General features: G+C 41.9%; 1 protein-coding gene and 1 long non-coding RNA gene across 2 annotated transcripts in view; both read left to right on the top strand.

Annotated features, from left to right (window-relative positions):
• Positions 1-22445, top strand: part of LOC135088112 (uncharacterized) — a 111313-nt gene that overhangs the window by 18416 nt on the left and 70452 nt on the right. The window lies entirely within an intron of this gene.
• LOC135087707 (laminin subunit alpha lam-3-like) overlaps positions 20232-22445 on the top strand; it is a 48869-nt gene continuing 46655 nt past the window's right edge. The window contains exon 1 of the mRNA XM_063982464.1: positions 20232-21075. Coding sequence (XP_063838534.1) covers positions 20814-21075 — 262 coding nt within the window. The 5' untranslated portion in view covers positions 20232-20813. The remainder of the gene's footprint in view (positions 21076-22445) is intronic.

Here is a 22445-nt window from a genome sequence, read left to right as displayed (position 1 = left end):
TCATTTATAACCACGATAGCCGAACGGTGAATGCCACAATAGCCGAACGGTGAATGCCACGATAGCCAAACGGTGAATGCCACAATAGCCGAACGGTGAATGCCACGATAGCCGAACGGTGAATTCCACAATAGCCGAACGGTGAATGTCACGATAGCCGAACGGTGAATGCCACAATAGCCGAACGGTGAATGCCACGATAACCGAACGGTGAATGGGTCGGACTGGCCGACTCGAGATCTGAGGAACGCGGGTTCAAATCCCACCGCCGCTCGACTATTGTGGTGAGCCCATTCGTAACACAAGCTTATTTAGCTTACCAAAGGGGCTAACGGGACTATTAGTAATTTGTACAATACAAATTGCTAATTATCTTTAAAAAAAATTGTGGGCACCAGTCACGAGCAGCCGGGGCAGGTGGAGATCGTCGCGCCCCTGGTGGAGGGCCACTGGTACTCCTTCGAGGAGGCCTCGGGGCCCGCCTCGAGGGTGCAACTCATGGACGTGCTGATGGACTTGAAGGATGTCATGCTGAGGGCGCACTTCCACTTCGACTAGGATGAGGTGAGGTCTCACCAAGTTTCATTTATAACCACGATAGCCGAACGGTGAATGGGTCGGACTGGCCGACTCGAGATCTGAGGAACGCGGGTTAGAATCTCACCGCTGCTCGTCTATTGTGTTGAGCCCACTCGTAACACAAGCTTAACACGAGGGGCAAACGGGACTATTAGTAATTTGTGCAATACAAATTGCTAATTATCTTAAAAAAATTGTGGGCACCAGTCACGAGCAGCCGGGGCAGGTGGAGATCGTGGCGCCCCTGGTGGAGGGCCACTGGTACTCCTTCGAGGAGGCCTCGGAGCCTGCTACTAGGGTGCAGCTTATGGACGTGCTCATGGACTTGAAGGCTGTCATGCTGAGGGCGCACTTCCACTTCGACCAGGACGAGGTAAGGTCTCACCAAGTTTCATTTATAACCACGATAGCCGAACGGTGAATGCCACGATAGCCGAACGGTGAATGCCACGATAGCCTAACGGTGAATGCCACAATAGCCGAACGGTGAATGCCACGATAGCCGAACGGTGAATGCCACGATAGCCGAACGGTGAATGCCACAATAGCCGAACGGTGAATGCCACGATAGCCGAACGGTGAATGCCACGATAGCCGAACGGTGAATGCCACAATAGCCGAACGGTGAATGCCACGATAACCGAACGGTGAATGGGTCGGACTGGCCGACTCGAGATCTGAGGAACGCGGGTTCAAATCCCACCGCCGCTCGACTATTGTGGTGAGCCCACTCGTAACACAAGCTTATTTAGCTTAGCATAAGGGGCTTTACGGGACTATTAGTAATTTGTGCAATACAAATTGCTAATAATCTGTAAAAAAATTGTGGGCACCAGTCGCGGCAGCCGGGTCAGGTGGAGATAGTGGCGCCCCTGGTGGAAGGCCACTGGTACTCCTTCGAGGAGGCCTCGGAGCCTGCTTCGAGGGTGCAGCTTATGGATGTGCTCATGGACTTGAAGGCTGTCATGCTGAGGGCGCACTTCCACTTTGACCAAGACGAGGTGGGAAAATGATGTCTTCCATCAGAGATGGTTAACAAAAATTACCAATGGCCTTTTATGTACCTAAGGTTCAGAATGTATCGAAATAATTCGATAGCAATATGGTATTCTGTAAAAGCTGAACAACTTGACTCACAAGTTATTTAGGTAGATCTGTTACGATTAAAAAAAATAGTGAAGAAAATAATTGTACAAGCAATTTCTTTCTGTTCGTGAGACTAATTTTTAAGTGACCCCTATGAAAACAAAATTCATATTATGTTCTACCATAGGGGTCACTTATAAATTAGGGATTGATGGTGAAAACGGGCGTAACCGTCGTACACGCTATTATTTTTATTCTAACGCCTATGTCAGTTAGTAAAGCAATTTCGAAGACCTTTAAACACCAAACTCCTACACGTATAAGTACTTGCTCGTTCTTGCACAGATCTTCTTTGAGGGAGAATTAAAACGATTGCTCTGTTCCAGGTCCGCCTCGAAGGCGCGGAAATCCGCGGCAGTTCATCCACCGACATAGCACGCGAGACGTGCGCGTGCCCGGCGGGCTACGGCGGCGCGTGGTGCGCGCGCTGCGCCTGGGGCCACGTGCGCGTGCAGCGCGCGCCGGCCGCGCGCCCGCGCATCGAGTGCGTGCCGTGCGCGTGCAACGGACACGCTACGTGCACTGAGGGTAATGTGATGTGATTACTCTTAAATCAATAAAGCCTAGATGGATAGTCCTCATACCACAGAATAATAATAAGTACTACGTACAGAAGTTTTACTTCGCGAAGGTATTTAAAAAATGTATGCTCAATGTCATTAACAATATGGTGTAATTTAGCCTGTCTCAAGAGTCAAGCACCATTTTGTTGACAAACGTCAGTGATCGGCACTGCGCCGAAGCTATAGGGCTGACTTCGGTAAAATGATGTGACGTGAGGTGCCAAACTGCAGAAAATGGCGGAGGAAATACATGATTTAGCATGAATTATCATGAATATTAACTACTTATTTGCCTCTCAGTGTCTTCAGGCAAATTAAAAAAGTACCTACATTCTGTGTTTTTATTATTATTTAGGCAGTTAAATACTGCACAGTATTTAGTACACCATTTTCTTCATTCTTTTCCATCATACACAAGAATACGCGTGCGTGAGTCAATGCTCGCTCGTATGTGAGGCCTTGTCAAATAGTAATCCTGTAAACTGTAAACTCACGGAGATGGACAGGCTTGCTCATACTAGCGCTTCGTCTAAATTGAGGCAAAAATCTTATGTCATCCACTTTTACCCTACATCACCAGATATTTTCGACACATCAAAATGTCTCCCTAGTTCTATGGTCAGAGCAGTAGCCCTTTGTGTAAAAAACATATTCTGAGGCATAGTGCAAAATCACTCTTGGAGATGCGCTTATTCGGGATGTATTTGCTATACAATTTATCTTATTGTTTGTGCAGTGGATGGACCTTGTGGAGAATGTCAACACAACACAACTGGACCACATTGCGAGCGGTGCTTACCGGGACATTACGGCAATCCGGTGCAGGTAAATAGAACTCCTTTACCATTCGATACAAAGACATGGTTAAATACACAAGAGCAAGAGAGACACTTTCGCGTCGCGCTGCATTTTGGCATGTAGGCTGTAAGCAAGGAATGCCAATTTCATTGCCACATGCCTCGTCGCTGACTTAGAAAACCGCGCTATGTTCAGTAAACCAATTAATTTGTTTTGTTTTTGTTGTCAGGGCGCGTGCAAGCCGTGCGCGTGCCCGCTGTACGAGGCGTCCAACAACTTCAGCCCGAACTGCGCGCTGGCGGGCGCTTCTGGCGACGCCTTCGTCTGCACGCAGTGTCCTGACGGCTACACCGGCGACCACTGCGAACAGTAAGGACCCTCGTCAAATCCACTCATTACTCCGACAATTTCAGAGAGCCCTTTGAATCCTTCAGAGAACCCTTGAGAGAGGTCTTAGTCTGGTAGTGGAAGTGGAAATCGTTATTGCTGTGTGGTTCAGGCAGTTATAATCAGATCACCCCCACCCACTTGTCCCGTTTATGTCGAAAATGGCGACTAAGGGACTTTGTCAACATGAATATTCCCCAACCCGTCTGGTCAGAGTGAGGAGTGTTGTCTTTCTTAACCCTTCCTTTGTTTCTAAGAACTATAGTTACTTTTAATGCTCATCAGTTGGCGCCACTGTAGAGTATGGCTCTGGCACTTGCTGGGGGCTAAGATAGTGGCGCCAGCTGGTGAGCGTTAAAATAGTAGGAGGACTGATAGCTTTTTCACTAACCAGGATGACGCCCTACTGTATAGTAAAGGCTTTGTCACCTGCCAGTGGTAGCTATTGAGCACGAAAACGATAGCCCTGTGGGCTGAGTGTGAGTTTACATGAAACGTATGAATAAGTTGTGAGCGCGTTTAGAAAATGTATGAAAATTTTAGTTTTTAAACGTTTCCCGCTAGGGGCGCTGTACAATCCGTCATATTTGTTGACGTTTGCTGTTTTAATGTTATTTTTGACCCGCTCACTAGTGAGCACGTTTGCGCTCACTAGTGATGTAAACTCACACTAGGCCCTCTGGTTAAAACGGATCGGCCTCATGGAGTGGAAACTAATGACCTGTTCTTACAGCTGTGACTTCGGCTACTGGGGTTCTCCCACGACTCCAGGCAGCAGATGCCAACCGTGCGCGTGTGGCGGCGCGCCCTGCCACCCCGACACCGGCCTGTGTCTCACGTGTCCGCCGCACACCGAGGGAGCACGCTGCGACCAGTGCGAGGTACTTATTGACAGCCCTGCAGCTGTAACTTCGGCTACTGGGGCTCGCCCACCACTCCAGGCAGCAGATGCCAACCGTGCGCGTGTGGCGGCGCGCCCTGCCACCCCGACACCGGCCTGTGTCTCACGTGTCCGCCGCACACCGAGGGAGCACGCTGCGACCAGTGCGAGGTACTTATTGACAGCCCTGCAGCTGTAACTTCGGCTACTGGGGCTCGCCCACCACTCCAGGCAGCAGATGCCAACCGTGCGCGTGTGGCGGCGCGCCCTGCCACCCCGACACCGGCCTGTGTCTCACGTGTCCGCCGCACACCGAGGGAGCACGCTGCGACCAGTGCGAGGTACTTATTGACAGCCCTGCAGCTGTAACTTCGGCTACTGGGGCTCGCCCATCACTTCAGATAGCAGCTACAAGCTTTGCGCGTGCGGCGGCGCGCCCTGCCACCCCGACACCGGGCTGTGTCTCACGTGTCCGCCGCACACCGAGGGAGCGCGCTGCGACCAGTGCGAGGTACTTACTGACTGAGCCCTGCAGCTGTGACGTCAGCTACTGGGGCTCGCCCACCACTCCAGGCATCAGCTGCCAACCGTGCGCGTGCGGCGGCGCGCCCTGCCACCCCGACACCGGGCTGTGTCTCACGTGCCCGCCGCATACAGAGGGCGCACGCTGCGACCAATGCGAGGTACTTATTGACTTAGACCTGCAGCTGTGACTGCGGCTAATGGGGCTAGACTACCTCGGGCAACAGCTGCCGTCCGTGCGCGTGCGGCGGCGCGCCCTGCCACCCCGACACCGGGCTGTGTCTCACGTGTCCGCCGCACACAGAGGGAGCGCGCTGCGACCAGTGCGAGGTACTTATTTACTTAGCTTAGAACTGCAGCTGGGACGTCGGTTACTGGGGCTCTCTTACCACTCCAGGCAGCAGCTGCACTCCGTGCGCGTGCGGCGGCGCGCCCTGCCATGCCACCCTGAAACCGACCTGTGTCTCAAAAAATATACAAATCAGTAAAAGAGAGTTCATTTGCCCGCTAATTTGATTTTGTTCTAGTTATACAAGTATTCTTTGACAAAAAAAAATCACTATAATAAAAAAAATACTGCTAATCATTCATTTTCCCGCCAAGAAGTCCCACTTCGATTTTTTTTTGTCAGCAAAATTTTATATTAATAAAAAAATTTAGAACCATAGAACGCTTTACGGATCGAAAGCATGTTTGTCTGTGGTAGTAACGTGATTATTGACGATGACATTGATTGGTTAGAAAGACGTCAGATGCGCCATTGAAACTATTGAACAGAAAATGATTTTGTGGAGGGTAGTTGGAAGGAAATCATGGTGTGGTTCTCTCGTCTAATAATTATTTAACTTATTTTTAATAGACTTTAGTGTTCCAAAACTCGTGTTATTGTGTGTTTATAGTGCAGTAAAGTGATAAAAACATTGAAACATATCTATTAAATTCTAACGTGCATTGAATGTAAAAAGACTGTGAGCAGCCTTGCTTTTGCTGCTAACCTATTAAAACTATCGATAGGATAGGTAACTATGTCATTCTACATTATCATAAATTACATTAGTTTTAACTAGCTTCTTCTTTTTAATCGTCGTAAAAAAATGGCTAGAAATAGCTGATACTGAAACTTTCGTGAAAAATCATCCTCTTGGCAAGCTCGACACACCAACGATTGCATGTTCAATCTGTACATCAACAAAGTGAAAATTTCAAGACAAAAATCTCCATCACCAGGAAGGCTACTGGTTCGGGCCAGACAACGGCACGGGCACGGGCGCGGGCGCAGCGTGCGTGGCTTGCGCGTGCGGCGCGGGCGCGCTGGCAGCGGCGTGCGACGCGCGCTCCGGCCTCTGTGCTTGCCGTGAAGGCTTCGCGGGACGCGCGTGCGACCGCTGCGCCGAGGGACATGGAGGTAGGCTACCCTAGTTCAAATTCAAATATTTTATTCAGTACATAGGCCCTTTCCAGGGCACTTATACACGTCCGAAATATACATAGCTTGCCCTAACACCACTTCGGGACAACATATGGGCTTGTATAGTTGTAAATGATCATAATAGCATTAAAATTTAACAAAGTATAAATTGAACTTGCTTGTTATTTTGGATAAGTCAGGTTCAATTCAAAGTAGCTTTAATTCATTCAGTCAGATATGTATGTCCCAGACCACTGTCACGTGTAACTTGCTACTGGGATTTATGTCTGTTCCATGAAATTCTTTCTACCTATGTCTATTTTGTCCTACGATAAAATAGAGATCCATGATGGAAATAAAGGTCCACATAGTGGCATAAAGAAACTGTTGAAGTCGTAATTGAAATTTAAGGCTACAAATACATTAATGAAGGAGCTACAGGAGACTAACGTAAAATCGAGTAACATAGCAAGTGATTGACGACCTCTTCCTATATTTTTCTGATTAAATTCGTTGTGGGTTTCAAGATAGTTAGCTATCCCCGGGACTACTCAACCCTCACTAGTTGCAGAGGTAGCATAAATGTCCCATATGACCAGTTAGGCTGGTTTTAGTGTCACGCGGACTGTCAGTGCGGATCGCTCCGCACAGCCGATTTGTATGAACTACTAGGGAGCGGAGCGGTTCCTCCGGACCGCATTACTCTAAAACGCTCCCTAGAAGTTCATACAGATTGGCCGTGCGGAGCTAAAACCAGCCTTAGAGAACAAGAAGGAGAAAAAGGATTTTTTATTTTGTAAAACCTCGTGAGGCTTACAAACATCTTCTTTCCTAGGAGTCGAGCAAGGCTGCCCGCTCTGCCGCTGCGGCACCGCAGCTCGCAACAACCGCTGCGACGCGCTGACGGGCGAGTGCGCGTGCGCTCCCGGCGCGGCGCCGCCATCTTGCGACGTGTGCCTCGACCACCACTACGGGCTCGACGTCACGGGCTGCTTGGGTGAGTAGCTAGTGTGATAAGTTGACGATAGATGGAGCTTTTTGTGGTTTTGTGTTTTGATACAGGGTTGTTTTCAGGAATCGTACACATTTGTGTTTTGATGTTGTTATTTCAGTGACACCCTTGGGCGTCAAAAAAGTAGTTTTGTTGAAAATTTTACATAAAGTGCTTACCTTGGTGCTTGTGTCAAGCAGTTCTTAGATGCTGGCAATGTTTATCATGTTTTATTGAAGAGACGCTATTTATAAGAAAGCCCTAAGGCTTAGGGCTTCCTTATAAATAGCGTCTCTTAGGTAGGTAGCTTAGGGCCTAAGCTATGAGTCGTTTAACTTGGGCCCCTAATTAGATCGCTGTCCCTAGACTATGCGTAGGTTCTTCTACCTCCTTCTCGAACTTAATATTACAGTTACCATCAACTCTATTTCTTTTTTCCAACCTTAAGTAAACATGGTTAAAAATTAAAATAAATCTTCAATGCAACCGAAAACTACTCTGGAAAAGCATTAAAAAAGCAACCAAAGCTATGTAAGCTAACGTTTATCCTGCAATTTGCTAGTGTAAGTAAATCTTGGTAAACATGCATGTAGCGTCTCTTACCTAGGGCTGTGGCGACTGGTCCGGGCCCTGTGCCTCGCAATTTGCGTAATGTGCGATGGCCCTTAATTTGACCGACCCACCGCAGCGGCGTGCGCCTGCGGCTACAAGCGCATATCTCGACATACATCGACGATTTCTCACTAACAAAATAATTTTCCGTCGAAGAAAACAGGAAATGTGTGCGCTTGCGATGTTTGCGCCACTTTGTCACGCATTAGCTTGAGGAAACAAATCATAGAGGGCGTACGTATTATGACGTCACGTCCGGATTCGCCCGTAATATGGATTATCACGAAGGTGGCAATCAACTGGTATTATTATGCAAAGACGGTAATGTGTTTTTCTAGTGATCCATCTAGGTAGAAGTGCTGGAACTAGTTCGTATGCTGATTGTGGTGTTTCGTAGTACAGTGGCGTAACAATGTAGCGACGCTGGTTGTTGATTAACATTGAAATTGTCTTTTGTGTTTCAACTACAAAACAGTCAATTCAATGAGACAGTAATAGAGCGACGAGCTTTTATAGCTTCTGAGTACAAAAGCTTCTAACAAGCTTAGCTCACTGGTACTGTGTATCAATGTTATAATGTTTACTTGGGTATCCTAATAAACGGTCCATCGTTGTCTGGAAGAAATCGCTTTATAGAAATAAGACCGCCTAAATTGTATTGTCTCTTTATTTTTCAGTCTTGTGTGGTGTACAAAAAGTGTGTTCTAGGTATCTAATTACACTGCACAACAGAATTACTACTTTTGGCTGATGATTGACTTTCATTACTTGATGTTTACTAATTTGAAGTCGCTGATTCTGAATCTGCCGTCCATATTCTCGTAGCAGCTCTTGTTTACGAGGTATAGCTTTCACTCAAAGATTGCTAAATTCGTCGACAGTTCAAAAAATACTAGATAATTATCTATCCAAATACCTAGGGACCCCTTATAAAACGTACTCGAATACATTGAATTTGAAAAATAAGAACCGATCAACCGCGTAGCAATAGTTTACAGTTCATAACTGGGTCGGCTACAATGACGTGTTTACCCCATAGACATAGAGGCTTGTCAAGAGGCAATTACTCATCAACAACGCGGAAACTAGGCGAGGTTTACACAGTAGGTGGCGCTGAATCACGCTGCGCCCGCGCCGCTCGGGATCGTGTGCACTGCTGGCCATGGAAATAGTTAAACTTTAATAATAAAGAGCACAATGATAAATTATACAGGGTGTGGTTTTGTAAAACAACGCCCATCTCAGGGGTATACTACACGATATTGGTGCCAAAAAAACAATATAAAAAATAAATAAAAAACATGGAAAAATCCATGAAATCAGGAAAACGTTATTATTACTACTGTACGGTACTGTTTAGTTAGGAATTTAGGATAGTGACTGCTTAGATTTTTTGACAGAAGTTTTTAACTGCGGCATCTTATGCGGTTTTGGCTCTATTTTGCAAAGAAATAGTTTTATGTGCTGTCGACTAAGCTTATTATACTAATGGCTATTTTGAATTGGTTAATTAATAGGAAAATAGTTTAATACATATATCTTTTCTACGAGTAAATGTACTTAAATAAAACTATTTTCTTATTTTGAATTAAGTATTATGTATGTATTGCGAATTATTTTACGCATCTACACAGTTAAAGACTTAAAACATTGTTTAATACGTATCATTTTCTTTGTCCGCCAGTGTACCAAACCGATACGATGTGTGTTTATTCTGAACAGCAATAAAGCAAATAAGCCTGGTGCGCGGTGGGCCGAACGAACCTCACACCTCGCTTCAAAGGTTCGCATGAAAATACACAAAACACAAACGATGGTAGTTTCGTCTTGTTACTCGAAAGTTTTTGTTTCTTTTTACCTTTTACGCCTTTTTGTAATGTATTATCAATAGCAAAATCTGAATTAACGTAATTCTTGTGTTACGGTTTGATTACCAAAAAGACATAGATTTTGGGACGATCGGGAATCGAATGTGGGATCTTGCGTAACTAAGGATTAGTTTTAGAGCTTTTTTCTAGCTTTCAGCTAAGTAAGTAGTACCTAACAACTAAATTTTAGATACAGGACAGAAAAACTGTGGTTCTACTAGATGTTTAAATAATAAAGAGTATATTTCTTTGATTGAAAAGTTTGGCAAAATAAGTCAATAAATCAGATAAAAGTCCTAGGTTGAGAATGAGAAATACAGGATTCAGAATTAAACTGAAATTATTGCCTGCAAGTAGATCGAACCAAAATTGATTGTTGTTCAAATCGTTCCTTGAACCTGTCGGTTACTACAAACGTTATAGCGAAATATTAATAGCCCTTTTACGTCGCTCGCGGCCAGAGGGCAGCGATACGCGTGCGTGATGAAACTTCTAATGCGACCGTATTCATAAACCACTTGATATCTAAATATATATCAGCCAATACAAGTCAGTCTTAATAATGACGTATCTGTTATAATACAATGTATATTTTTGACGGAAATAAGTTAGTAATAAAATCGTAAAAGCAAGACTGGCTTCGTTTGCTTGAATTCATAAAAGCTATTGTACAAATCTGGAAAAGTACCTATGTACTTTTCCAGATTTGTACAATAGCTTTTATGAATTCAAGCAAACGAAGCCAGTCTTGCTTTTACGATTTTATTACTAACTTATTTCCGTTGAACATGGAATAACTCGTCAATCCTTTAGGATCATTTATGATCCTTGAGGACTACGTTAAAAGACTACTACCTACATAATATCTATTTGTGAAGTTACTTATGTGGAAGCGATGAGATCAAACCAATAATAACACATAAAATTATGCACAACATGTTCACAATTAATTAGTAATTTGATTGCTTACCTATGCACCAGTTGAATATCATATCGAATTAAGAACTAATGTCAATCAGGACTTGTCATTTTTAGAGTTATTTTGTATTTGAATTGTCACTGTACCATATTTCAAGAAATAAAACATTTATACTAGTAACTTAAATTGTTCAGACCTATCAACATATGAGATGCGTTTATGAATACAAGCATGAAGTGCAGCTGCAGTAGTTATTGCATCGCTCGCGTGTTTAGTCTCAGGTTGTTTGGGCTTGTTTGAATTTCGCCTAAATATGGAGCCTGCATTGTTGACGTTAGGATTGCGTTTCAGCGATGAAGTTTCTAAGCCAATAGTAAAACACTACATGGTTTATAAATAAGGGATTTAATAACAAACATTATTTTTTAAAGTTGGAGAAACTCCGATATTTTAGGAACCTTTTCTGTAAAGAACTTACGAATGTACGAATTAAGTAGTAACTAATTGTTCCACATTTTTGTAAGATAGGAGTAGGTAGCTATTATGTTTTGTAAAAGAACTACGTTACCTTGTTGGTCATTTTCTGTTAAAGATTCTATCCTATAGACAAAGGTATTACTCAAAATCGTAACCTAACTTTTAAAGGGTAAAAATATTATTATTACATATTAAGTATCCGCAATAAAGCTCTGAATCAAGTGTCCAATAGCAACCTAATTTATCGCTCCTCCCCTTTTCATGTTAAAATAGTGTACAGACTTTGATTGTGTTTCTACATAGTCTCGATGACTGTTGCTGTTATTAATAGTAGTGCGCAGGAGTGGCATGCGCCGCGTCGTCTGCCGCGACAAGTGATCGCGACGCACTGTCTGGCACTTTGAGGACATGGGCCAATCGTGTGGGGCATTTCGTTTTCATGTTGAATGTGATTACGGTAAAGAGAAACCGCTAATGGGCTATAAATGGGCTCAATTGTCTCAAGATGTATTTATATTTAAACTAGCTTTCCGCCCGCGGCTTCGCCCGCGTGGAATTTTTGTCACAGAAAACCTTTATCGCGCGCGCCCTGTTTCAAAAACCGGGATAAAAACTATCCTATGTCCTTTCCCGGGACTCAAACTATCTTTATGCCAAATTTCATCAAAATCGGTTCAGTGGTTTGGGCGTCGTGAAAGCAAGACAGACAGACAGACAGTTACTTTCGCATTTATAGTATTAGTATAGATGTATAGATACGATAAGCTGAATTAAAGATTACAGATGAAAGATATACAATAATAGGTAGTAACACCAAGCAAGCTTGTTCTAAAGATGGATTATCTGCATCCTCCATATTATGTCTCTTTGATAGTTCAAAATTGGTGAAAGAAAATCGTAATTAGACTTATAATTAATCATCACATGGACTTAGCTACCATTGTTAGAGAGGTTAGAAGTTTCGCACTATTTTCGATCCGAATCCTTCAAAATAGGGATCTAGAAGAGTAGTATCGATTTAGACACACAAATGTCGAGAATTTTGCCTATAGTCTCGCTGTCGATATGTTCGTTTAAATTCCCCTTTGCATCACGAATGAGCGGTTCCATTTTAGTGTGTTACTTTCTCGGCAGAATAAGATCTCCACAAATTGATTCGTCCATAAAGCTACTCTATATTCCTGCAGCCTTAACTGGCGCAGCTAGATCTTGCTGCCCCCAATCGACGCTGGGGGTCTACTCCGAAAAACGTTTCGAGAAATTCCAAATCGCCTATATTTGTCCCTTTCAAATAATAGAAACGCTTAGTTACCTACTCTTATTTCTAGTGAATACAACACTAATAATTCCTGTAAAAGTAGTGTTACATTTTTTACATAAAAAAATTACCAGAACCTTTACGGAGCACTTCGGTCTAACGAGTGATTTATGAATACTTTACGGATAGTATAAACGTAGATTATGTTTTTATAGGCTTTCTTGTTTTAAGCTAAGAGTTTCACATGAATTTGTATGAAACACTCTTCCAATCCAATTCCAGGCCAATCTTCGCGTTGCGTTGATACAAATATCACACACCCACTGTAGAAATTACTAAAAACCCAGTGGTATTAGATTTGAATCGTACAATAATAATAATAATAATAATAATAATAAATTTATTTATTTCGACCACATACAGATCATAGTGTTAGTAAATAAGTACTTAAAAATTATAGGTTAATAAGAGATACAAATTGATACAATTGGTTTGAGTTAAAATTTAAAATAAGCATCAGCGGTCTGCCAGCACATGAATCATTGCGCAATGATTCAGGTACCGACAGTCAAACCTCGCCGAAAACATGCCCAGCACGCTGTTGGAGCTGGCCTCCACCCTGCGCACCAGGGATGTGCAGCGTTTGCGCATTGTTGCATAAAAACAATCAATGTATTAGTCAAATGAGCTCTACACAGATTAATCGGCAATACCTTTGTCAGTATGTATTCTTTCTAAGAATATTTTATGATCACCTCTTTCACTGAAGCTTACAACTTAATATTGGTTGTCAAAAATACCTAATTAATTTTATTTTAGAGACCTATGCAATAACTTTAATATTAAGTAACCCGTTTCGCCAAAGCTCAGCTTTACTTTTTAGATGATAACAATGAATTAAGTAATACCAACATACAACATACCGTCTGTTTCCACGTCTTCATAATAACTCAAGCACGCTGTCTGAGTCATTGTTTCCGAGGCGCTTGCCCGTCACGACCCGTAGTGATGTGCCCTGCTGACATTGATCGCTGACCTCTGAAAACTTTACTTAAGTTTTCATAAAGTTGCAATAATTACCATTAAAAATTATCAACAGAATGTAAAGAAATAAAGTGATAAGACTTATCAGCAAGTCCAAAGCTATGATAAGCTTTTTGTTTAACTACAAACCAATATCTTTAGACTTTATGAGCTGATTCTTTGCTACATAGATAGCTAGATACAAGTACCTAAAGATGGATACTCTTTAAACTCTTTATTGATGGCCATATAAGACTGAAAAAATAGTTGAACGTAAGGAACACAAAATCATACTTTTAGTTTATTAAGGAGACTATATTTCTATCTAAGTCTCTACGCGAGTTTATTGAATCACATTTTCATCTACTACCGTTACTATTAACCATTATGAATGGCCGGCATCTTTGGAACTTGAAACTGATTGCTAATATCGTAGTTTACAACAAATTGCCGATCCAAATTAGTGTCCAATCATCATTACAAACATAATAACGTTAATAACTAAAATATTCTCATCGTAGACTGATCGCTCCCACAAATAAATTATTTCGCAACTGATGATTGATGGCGAACTGTCCATTCGCAGATCTAATGTTGGTTATTAATGTCTTCTTTGTTTCAATTTTCCTGATAAATTGTGTAGTTCGGTGAAACTAATTCAAAGGATTCAATATCTCATGTACCTAATCCAAACAAATTGATCGCTCAATTGTTACGAATTGTGTTCTTATCGTTAAAAAATATTCGTTTTAGTTTGGATAGGCGCGGGCCATAACGTGCTTCATGTAAATACTTATGACATGTCACGCACATGTCACGTGGTTTTGTAAATAGTGTTCCTGCCTTTAGTAATTATTGGATTCAACTTTTATAAAAGGGCAAACATAAGGCTAATGTCACATCAATCTATTTTGCCACAAATTGGTTTGATTTGCTGTCGACTGTACTATGATTGACTATCAATTCTGTTCTAGCGTTTCTGCCGCGTCCTTTTCAATCTTATTTTCAGGAAAACCATAAATGTCCAAACTACTTCTCTCCATGTTCCCATCCCTATCGGCGATCTACATGTCCTCGACTCCGGCACATGCACGCTTGTTAGTAGTTTCGTTACTGGCTCTAATAGGAGCAGCTTCTGTTTTTGCCGAACCGACGCAGCTATCCCATTTGCATTTTCTAAATGTTTTTTCCAATGTTTAACATCCTGTAGTCATAGAATATTTTTAAAATATTTTCCTCAAAATGGGGTATTTTTGTGTACGTTGCAGGAAAATATATCGATCCTTGAGCGAAAATACTTACCGTTAGGAACACCATTGCAACTTAAAATGGGATGCAAAAATGTAATTCCTTATCTTTGCCAAAACATTATCATACTCAATTGTCATTAAGTTGCCTCCCTACTAAGGCTAATGACATGCTAATAAAAACGATAAGAAAATAATTTATACAAGATAAAGCCTGTTTTCCGAATATCGAATGCATGACAAATTATGTAAACACCTTAAGTGCAAAGATTATAACTTGAAAGATAACACTTCCACACTAGACTGATAGAAATCAAGATATGCATATTCCACTTAATCATATCTTAGATCTGGAGACAGGTAACTGCGGTCCAGACCTTATCATTTATCGAATACAACCTTTATGTCATCCCGATGACATTCATGCTTTGCCACTCCCGAGACAAGAGCAAGATGAAATAAACCCTACACTTAGTAGGGAATTTAGTGCAAGAACCCCTCCACTTTGATATAGAAGGCTCATTTTTGCAACAGTGGTTCTTTGGGTGCTCCTGGGTGGATTTCCGTCGGTAGACATCGGGAGCCCCCCCTGTGGTAGCAGGGGGAGGGGGGGCAAGTTTCCTTCCGCCGCGCTTCACTTTAAGGCCCATATCTTCAAAACTATGGGTATTAGGGCAAGTGTGGTATCATTTTCGGATAATTAAAGGATGGCGAATTCATTTCTAGAACAAACTTTTTGCCTTTTCATACAAAAAAATTGAAATATTGAGTAAAATTCACAAAAACCGAAAAGTATTTTTTTAAATAAACGTCGTTTACTTTTAAACTACTGGAGATAATCTAATAAAAAAAATATGACCTAAAAGCTACGTTTATCAGGATTATAAAAATATAACATTGTATGGTACTTTTTTTGCAAAAAGTAGGTGAAAAAAATTTTTTCTTCAGTACACAGCGGGCGAATTTTATTGCGCATCGGAAAAAAATATTTATTTTATCCATGAATTCATACTATTTGGTTCATAAGCAAGCAAGTATTATTATTTTAGAATTTATTTAGAGTTGCTGGCACATCAATCTACCATAATTTGTATTTTTTCGTCAATTGATTTTGAACTCTATGTGTGAGACATAAGGTTGAAAATAGCTTAAATACATTTTAATATTGAAAATATAAGAAGAAAGCACTAAATAAAGAACTTTAATTTGTCTAAACGTCTTAATGATTACTATTATTTTAATTAACACTTTTATTATAGGCTATTGTACCAGTGATTTAACAGAAAGGTACCTAAGTGTGAGGAAAATGAGGTTTCACAATCATAGTACGGGAGATATTTTTAGCACAAAGATTACGGCTGTGACCGTTTTAGTTGTTTCTTTCAGACAGTACCAGCTTCTGCACTACTTCTTGCACTTACATCTCACCATTTCCAGGCAAGCCTCGGCAGCTACGGGCAAACCGGTCCATGTAGGCTCCATCTTGCTATCGGCTCTGGTTTGAACACCTTGGATTGATCTAATAAGTAAGTGGATAGATCTTGAACAAGGGACGACTAGAAAAGAGGACCAAAATCCCAACAGAACAGCCTAATCTGGTTTACTGACAGCTCAAAGATGCAGTAGCGGCGTGGGTGGGGGTGGGGTCGCCCCGGGTGCCAACCATCAGAGGGTGACACATGTCGCACAGATTAGTACTCACTGGCGCATCTGCATAGCAAGTCTGCAGTCTATGTCAATGTCTTTCAATCTTGGAATCGGTAGGTAACCCCAAAATCGTAGGGGTTACCAGGGGGTGAATTAGGACTTACGCCGCAACTCTAAAGATGGCCTTGGGAACGGGAACGGGTGTCTACTGTAAACACTTCGAACATAGTGAACGCTTGAGGAGGTTTGCTACAGTGTTTCAAGCTGAATTCTACGCTATAATATGTGTGCACTAAAGAACAGGGGTGTAAAAAACGCAATATTTACATCCTGATCCACAGCCAGGCAGCACTCAAACAAAAAGCCATCGCCTCAGTGAAGGTTGAGTCTAGAATTATTTTAGATGCAATCTTAAAGATGAACAAACTTGGAAGGCATGAAAGTGTCCCTGATGTGGGATACCTTACATACACGGATCAAATGCTATGGGAGAGCCGACAGTCTAGCGAAACTAGGGTCAGAGGCGATACCTATTGGGTCAGAACTGATACTTACCTTTATCTAACGGCATACCTCATGGCCATAATATGGTCATATTGGCCATATCCAAGAAGCACAGTGCTGAATGGGAAAGCTCCAACGATATAAGATAAGCCTCTCCAAATCATTCCTAAAGGGAAACACAGGGTCATGGAGAAAACTCATTAAGCATTAAGGTATCTAAGCCCAAGCAATTACTGGTACGCAAACTGGGCATTATGGAATGAACCACATGTCCCACAAAATGGGCCTAACAACAGAAGACAGCTCTCGAGCATGTGGAATACATGTGGGGTTCATGAATCAATACTGGAAGGATGGGTCTGCTTGAGTCAGCATATCCGGCATCAGAAGAGTTAGAAGGCTTTCACTCAGACGCTTAATTCACCTAATGGATAGGATTTTTTTGGATGATAGGGAATAAAAAAATGGAGCATAAAGAACCTATTGGGTCTGTGGACTACGCTTAGACCTAGCTTAGCTTAGGCCCTACATAAGAGAACCCAGACAGCAGCAGCAGCTTTGTATCAGCCTTGGCTACTGGCAGTATATCAAGGGATTCGCGTATAGGATCAGGTGCAAGCAACCGACTCGAGTCTTCCCTTTACCCGACTGGTTGGGGGTGGACCAGAGTCGATAGCAAGATGGAGCCTACATGGACCGGTTTGCCCGTAGCTGCCGAGGCTTGCCTGGAAATGGTGAGATGTAAGTGCAAGAAGTAGTGCAGAAGCTGGTGCTGTCTGAAAAAAACAACTAAAACGGTCACAGCCGTAACCTTTGTGCTAAAAATATCTCCCGTACTATGATTGTGAAACCTAATTTTCCTCACACTTAGGTACCTTTCTGTTAAATCACTGGTACAATAAAATAATAAAAGTGTTAATTAAAATAATAGTAATCATTAAGACGTTTAGACAAATTAAAATTCTTTATTTAGTGCTTTCTTCTTATATTTTCAATATTAAAATGTGTTTAAGCTATTTTCAACCTTATGTCTCACACATAGAGTTCAAAATCAATTGATGAAAAAATACAAATTATGGTAGATTGATGTGCCAGCAACTCTAAATAAATTCTAAAATAAAAATCCTTACTTGCTTATGAACCAAATAGTATGAATTCATGGATAAAATAAATATTTTTTTCCGATGCGCAATAAAATTCGCCCGCTGTGCCTGAAGAAAAAAATTTTTTCACCTACTTTTTGCGAAAAAAGTACCATACAATGTTATATTTTTATAATCCTGATAAATGTAGCTTTCAGGTCAAATTTTTTTTATTAGATTATCTCCAGTGGTTTAAAAGTAAACGACGTTTATTTAAAAAAATACTTTTCGGTTTTTGTGAATTTTACTCAATATTTCAATTTTTTTGTATGAAAAGGCAAAAAGTTTGTTCTAGAAATAAATTCGCCATCCTTTAATTATCCGAAAATGATACCAAACTTGCCCTAATACCTATAGTTTTGAAGATACGGGCCTTAAAGTGAAGCGCGGCGGAAGGAAACTTGCCCCCCCCTCCCCCTGCTACCACAGGGGGGGCTCCCGATGTCTACCGACGGAAATCTACTCAGGAGCACCCAAAGAACCACTGTTGCAAAAATTAGTCTTCTATACCAAAGTGGAGGGGTCTCCATACAAATCATTGCACTAAATTCCCTACTAACTGTAAGAAACAGAGTCAAATGTTGATGAAAAAGTAAATATCAATAATGATTTAATATCACATTTCGAATAATAAAATGATAAGAACCTTCCCGATCAAGAAATAGATTTCATATTCGAAGCAAATGAAGAAATAGAAAACCTTGATATAAATGCACAATCAGTAAGAGATATTAACAGATCTGAACATAGAAACAACGTTCACGGTGACTATTACGAGGAACAGGTGCTCAGAATTATGGCCTTTAAATCTAACGGCATAATGATGAAAGTGGCGTCAGGTTTCGCGGAACCTGCTCGAGTTACTACTGCGGGACATGAAGAGCTTTGCATTTATGATAAGTTTTTCTCGCGACTTTCTTTGTCTATATAGAGTTTTAATCTGGTGGAATGGTTTTAAAGCTTGTAGATTTCTATATCTAATTTCTAGTAAGTAGAGTTTAGTCTTGTATTAAATTGCTTTCTCGTACTGACAATAATATTTAATTCAACAAGCGATAAAGAACAATCTTTTACAGTTATGAAAGCTTGCATGCTTTTTCAACAATAAATTGTTCAATAATATTTTGATTTGAAATCTACACCGACTCCCGCTGGTTTCTTTACAAAACAAAAGTACAGTTATAATAGCATTTGCGAGCTTTTGTATACAAAGCAATATTCATGATTAAATATGCTTCATTTGATTTAGAGCGAGAGGAAACAATTTAAATTGCCTACCATATGAAAATATTCCAAAATGTTCACTATTTTGAATATCCCAATATTCCCAACATAGATAAAAACGTAAAAACGTTTGTGACTGAGCAATATTCATACCCTTTTTTTCACAGTTTGAATAATTTCAGTTTTCCGACGCTATAAAAAAGTACCGTACAGAAATCTCGACAATGTTCATCATACTTAAATCTGCGCGATCTGTGAACGTGGCATCTCAATTCCCGACCTTATGCGTAGGGACATAAGGAGTGTGTGATGTGACGGTGACACACGGCGACCACCCGCGCGTTTTTATCATCTGTTATCAGCGGCGATCGCTAGATCCGCTCCGGTCCTAATTAGTGGACTCGCGTGCCGGTGCGCGGCCGGTAAGATGACGCTTGAGGCAATGCCCACTACTTACTCGTCAAACTGTGCCCGTATACCTGCAAAAATAATCTCAGTTATTCTGTTATGTCTGAAGATGACATCTAGAGTTTCAACACCTGCAAAAATACTCTCAGATACTCGGTTATGATAGAAGATGACATTTGGAGATGTAGGTACTCCACACGATGTTGCGTCTACCTTAGGCTAGTTTACTGTGGTCGCCTAAGTCACTATCTCGTTTTTGGAGTGAATGGATTCAAAAACATGACGTCGCAAAACGTAGCCCAATTCATAATGATGCAGTTCATTATTTCAGTAATATTTATTTTTGGTACAACATAAAAAATTACATTGAATGAACAATGTCTTAACCGAATTAAGAAAACTTGTTTAAAAGTGGCCTTGTAATTCATAACTGACACAAAAGCATACTGTTTTGAAGATATCTCAAAATCAGGTCACGATGATCTAATAAAGTTCCGTCGGAAGTCTTCTAAGAAGTGCTGGTCCATTTATTCCGTTTCAAGAAGCGGCATCTTATCGTCCCAGGAACGAATCAGGCCAGTCCCCTAGTCCGAACCTGCGGCGCGAATAGTCGCCTCAGACTGGCCGGCCCGCGTGCACGCGTCGCGCTCCACAGTCCTTCGCACGATCGAATCGAAGCCTTCGGAGGCTCTCCTCTGCTCATGAGGACCCCTGGAGTGAGACACAGGACTTGGATGAACAGTTCATAAGGAGTTTCTGTCATGCCAAATGTGAAAGTGATGTGCGAAATTGTTTTCCGAATTTGTTTGTTTACGAAGCTGCTAGTATTAGTGAAATTGCTGTAATTACTGTTATTACTGAGCATAATATTACTAGATTACTCATAATGTGTATTATTGACTAATAACATTGTGGATTTACGTACAAATATTCCTACAATTCCTAAAAGGAGCTATTAACATTTTACTATGTAGGTTTGCAAATCGCGAGAAAACCCATTCAAAAGTAACGGACCCCAAGATTATTCCCAGCGCTTGGATCCTAATTACAGTGATAGTGCCCATAAATCTACAGCATATTGAAAATAGAAGTGCAAACTCAGATAAAGTAAAAATAAGTGCTGCTCCTAATGATGGAACGCCACCGATTGATGACTATAAAGATGTCCATGAGGAAACTGAAGTGACTAGATAAGATGGGTAAGAGGTGAATGGTGCGAGTACCAGTGATGCATTGGTGCGTGCTGGTGGCGGCTATGGCCGTGGTGGCCGTCACCATGGCGGGCTCTGGACCCCGCCGCTGCGCCGGGAGGATCGCCCGGGAACGGCTCAAGGCGGCAGAGAAGATCAGAGACAAGAGGTACTATCTTCTGTGCTGCGCTCCAGCGTGCGCCACGCAGAGGAGGCCGAGACCACCACCCTCGATTAGAAGATACCAACCGTACCACAAAACTTGGTACGGACTCAAATACGGTACGTGGAGTTTCCATTGTGTTCTTTCCTTGTTCGTGACAGGGTGGTTCACATGATTTATTACAAATATTTTTATAATTATTGAACTACTGACATCAGTAGGTAATTCCATTGTTTATTTCTTTAGATACGACTTATTAACATCCCCATAAAGAAATGTCACCAAAGACTTGATTAACGATCATTACAAAGCCTTCTTGTAAGGCTGCAGATGTTGCAGTTTGTTTACTTGCACGTTTGCAAGTCAATGACCAGACTGGTCTGTCACGCGCATACCACTCTGGATATCGTTAAATATATTTAAATTTATTTATTTGAAACTCACATGTAATACCCATCCATCAAAATTCTTATTAGCAGTCAATCATTGGCTCATGAATAAACACCGGTGACCGGTCCCGATTCCAATTTTATGCAAATTACGAGAAAATTATAGCACATTGTCAGATCGGTCCCGCTCCCCGTCCAAAATCCAGATCGTGACCTTTAAGATCGGGGCCGGTACTTCCGCGCCGGCGCAGGTTATCGCGGTCGACGACCGTTTGCATCGTTGCCAAATATCCATCCATTCATGACCGAGACCGCTGATAAACACTAAGTTGCCCGATTTGGGTTTCTAGAACGGATTCTAGATAACAAATGACTCATTGTTTCTAGCAGACTTCGCAGCTGCAGAACGCCTATCACAAATTCCCAACAATCGCAGTGAATTCCCAACCATTGTTTCGTATTCGAACCACATAACTCGTGGAGATACTTGGAATACTACACATGTTCTACACTTGGACCTATCAATCATACAAATGAGACGATCAATCTCTTAGCTGGATGCAAATACTCGAACAGACAATACCGCCGGCGAGCGTCTCGGTAATGACCGTCGTGAAATTACACCACACACCGGTAGCTTCCAATTCGAGGAGGTATAATCACGTGCGCAATTTGCATCTTTTATTTCAATATCAAATGGTAATCTAGACTCTCTAATGGCGCGCTGCATAATATTGTCATCATGTTACCGCAACTCGATAACACCGTAATCACGGGCCGGATTAAGGTCTCAATCAAGCGGCTGTGTTTATCAATCACTGGCAGTGTATTTACGGAGCGGGAACCGGTGCGACCGGCCCTGTCACTCTGACCCGAGAAATTGCTCAGCGGGAGCGATCTATCAAACGCCTGGTGCATTGTCTCAATCCGCAAATCGATGGCAAACCGCTCGATACATCATGCCACCGCACGATTCATTCATGTCGCTGTTACTCGCTTAGAGCCTCACAGACATCGCAGCCCCGAAGCTATCCATCAATCGTTTTGTTTCACGATTCATCAAGCAACAATAGTGCCCGTTGAATAGTAACGCACAGTGA

Source organism: Ostrinia nubilalis, chromosome 3 (assembly GCF_963855985.1).
Source record: "Ostrinia nubilalis chromosome 3, ilOstNubi1.1, whole genome shotgun sequence".
NCBI classification, from domain to species: domain Eukaryota; kingdom Metazoa; phylum Arthropoda; class Insecta; order Lepidoptera; family Crambidae; genus Ostrinia; species Ostrinia nubilalis.
This window is presented reverse-complemented; position numbering and strand designations above follow the sequence as displayed.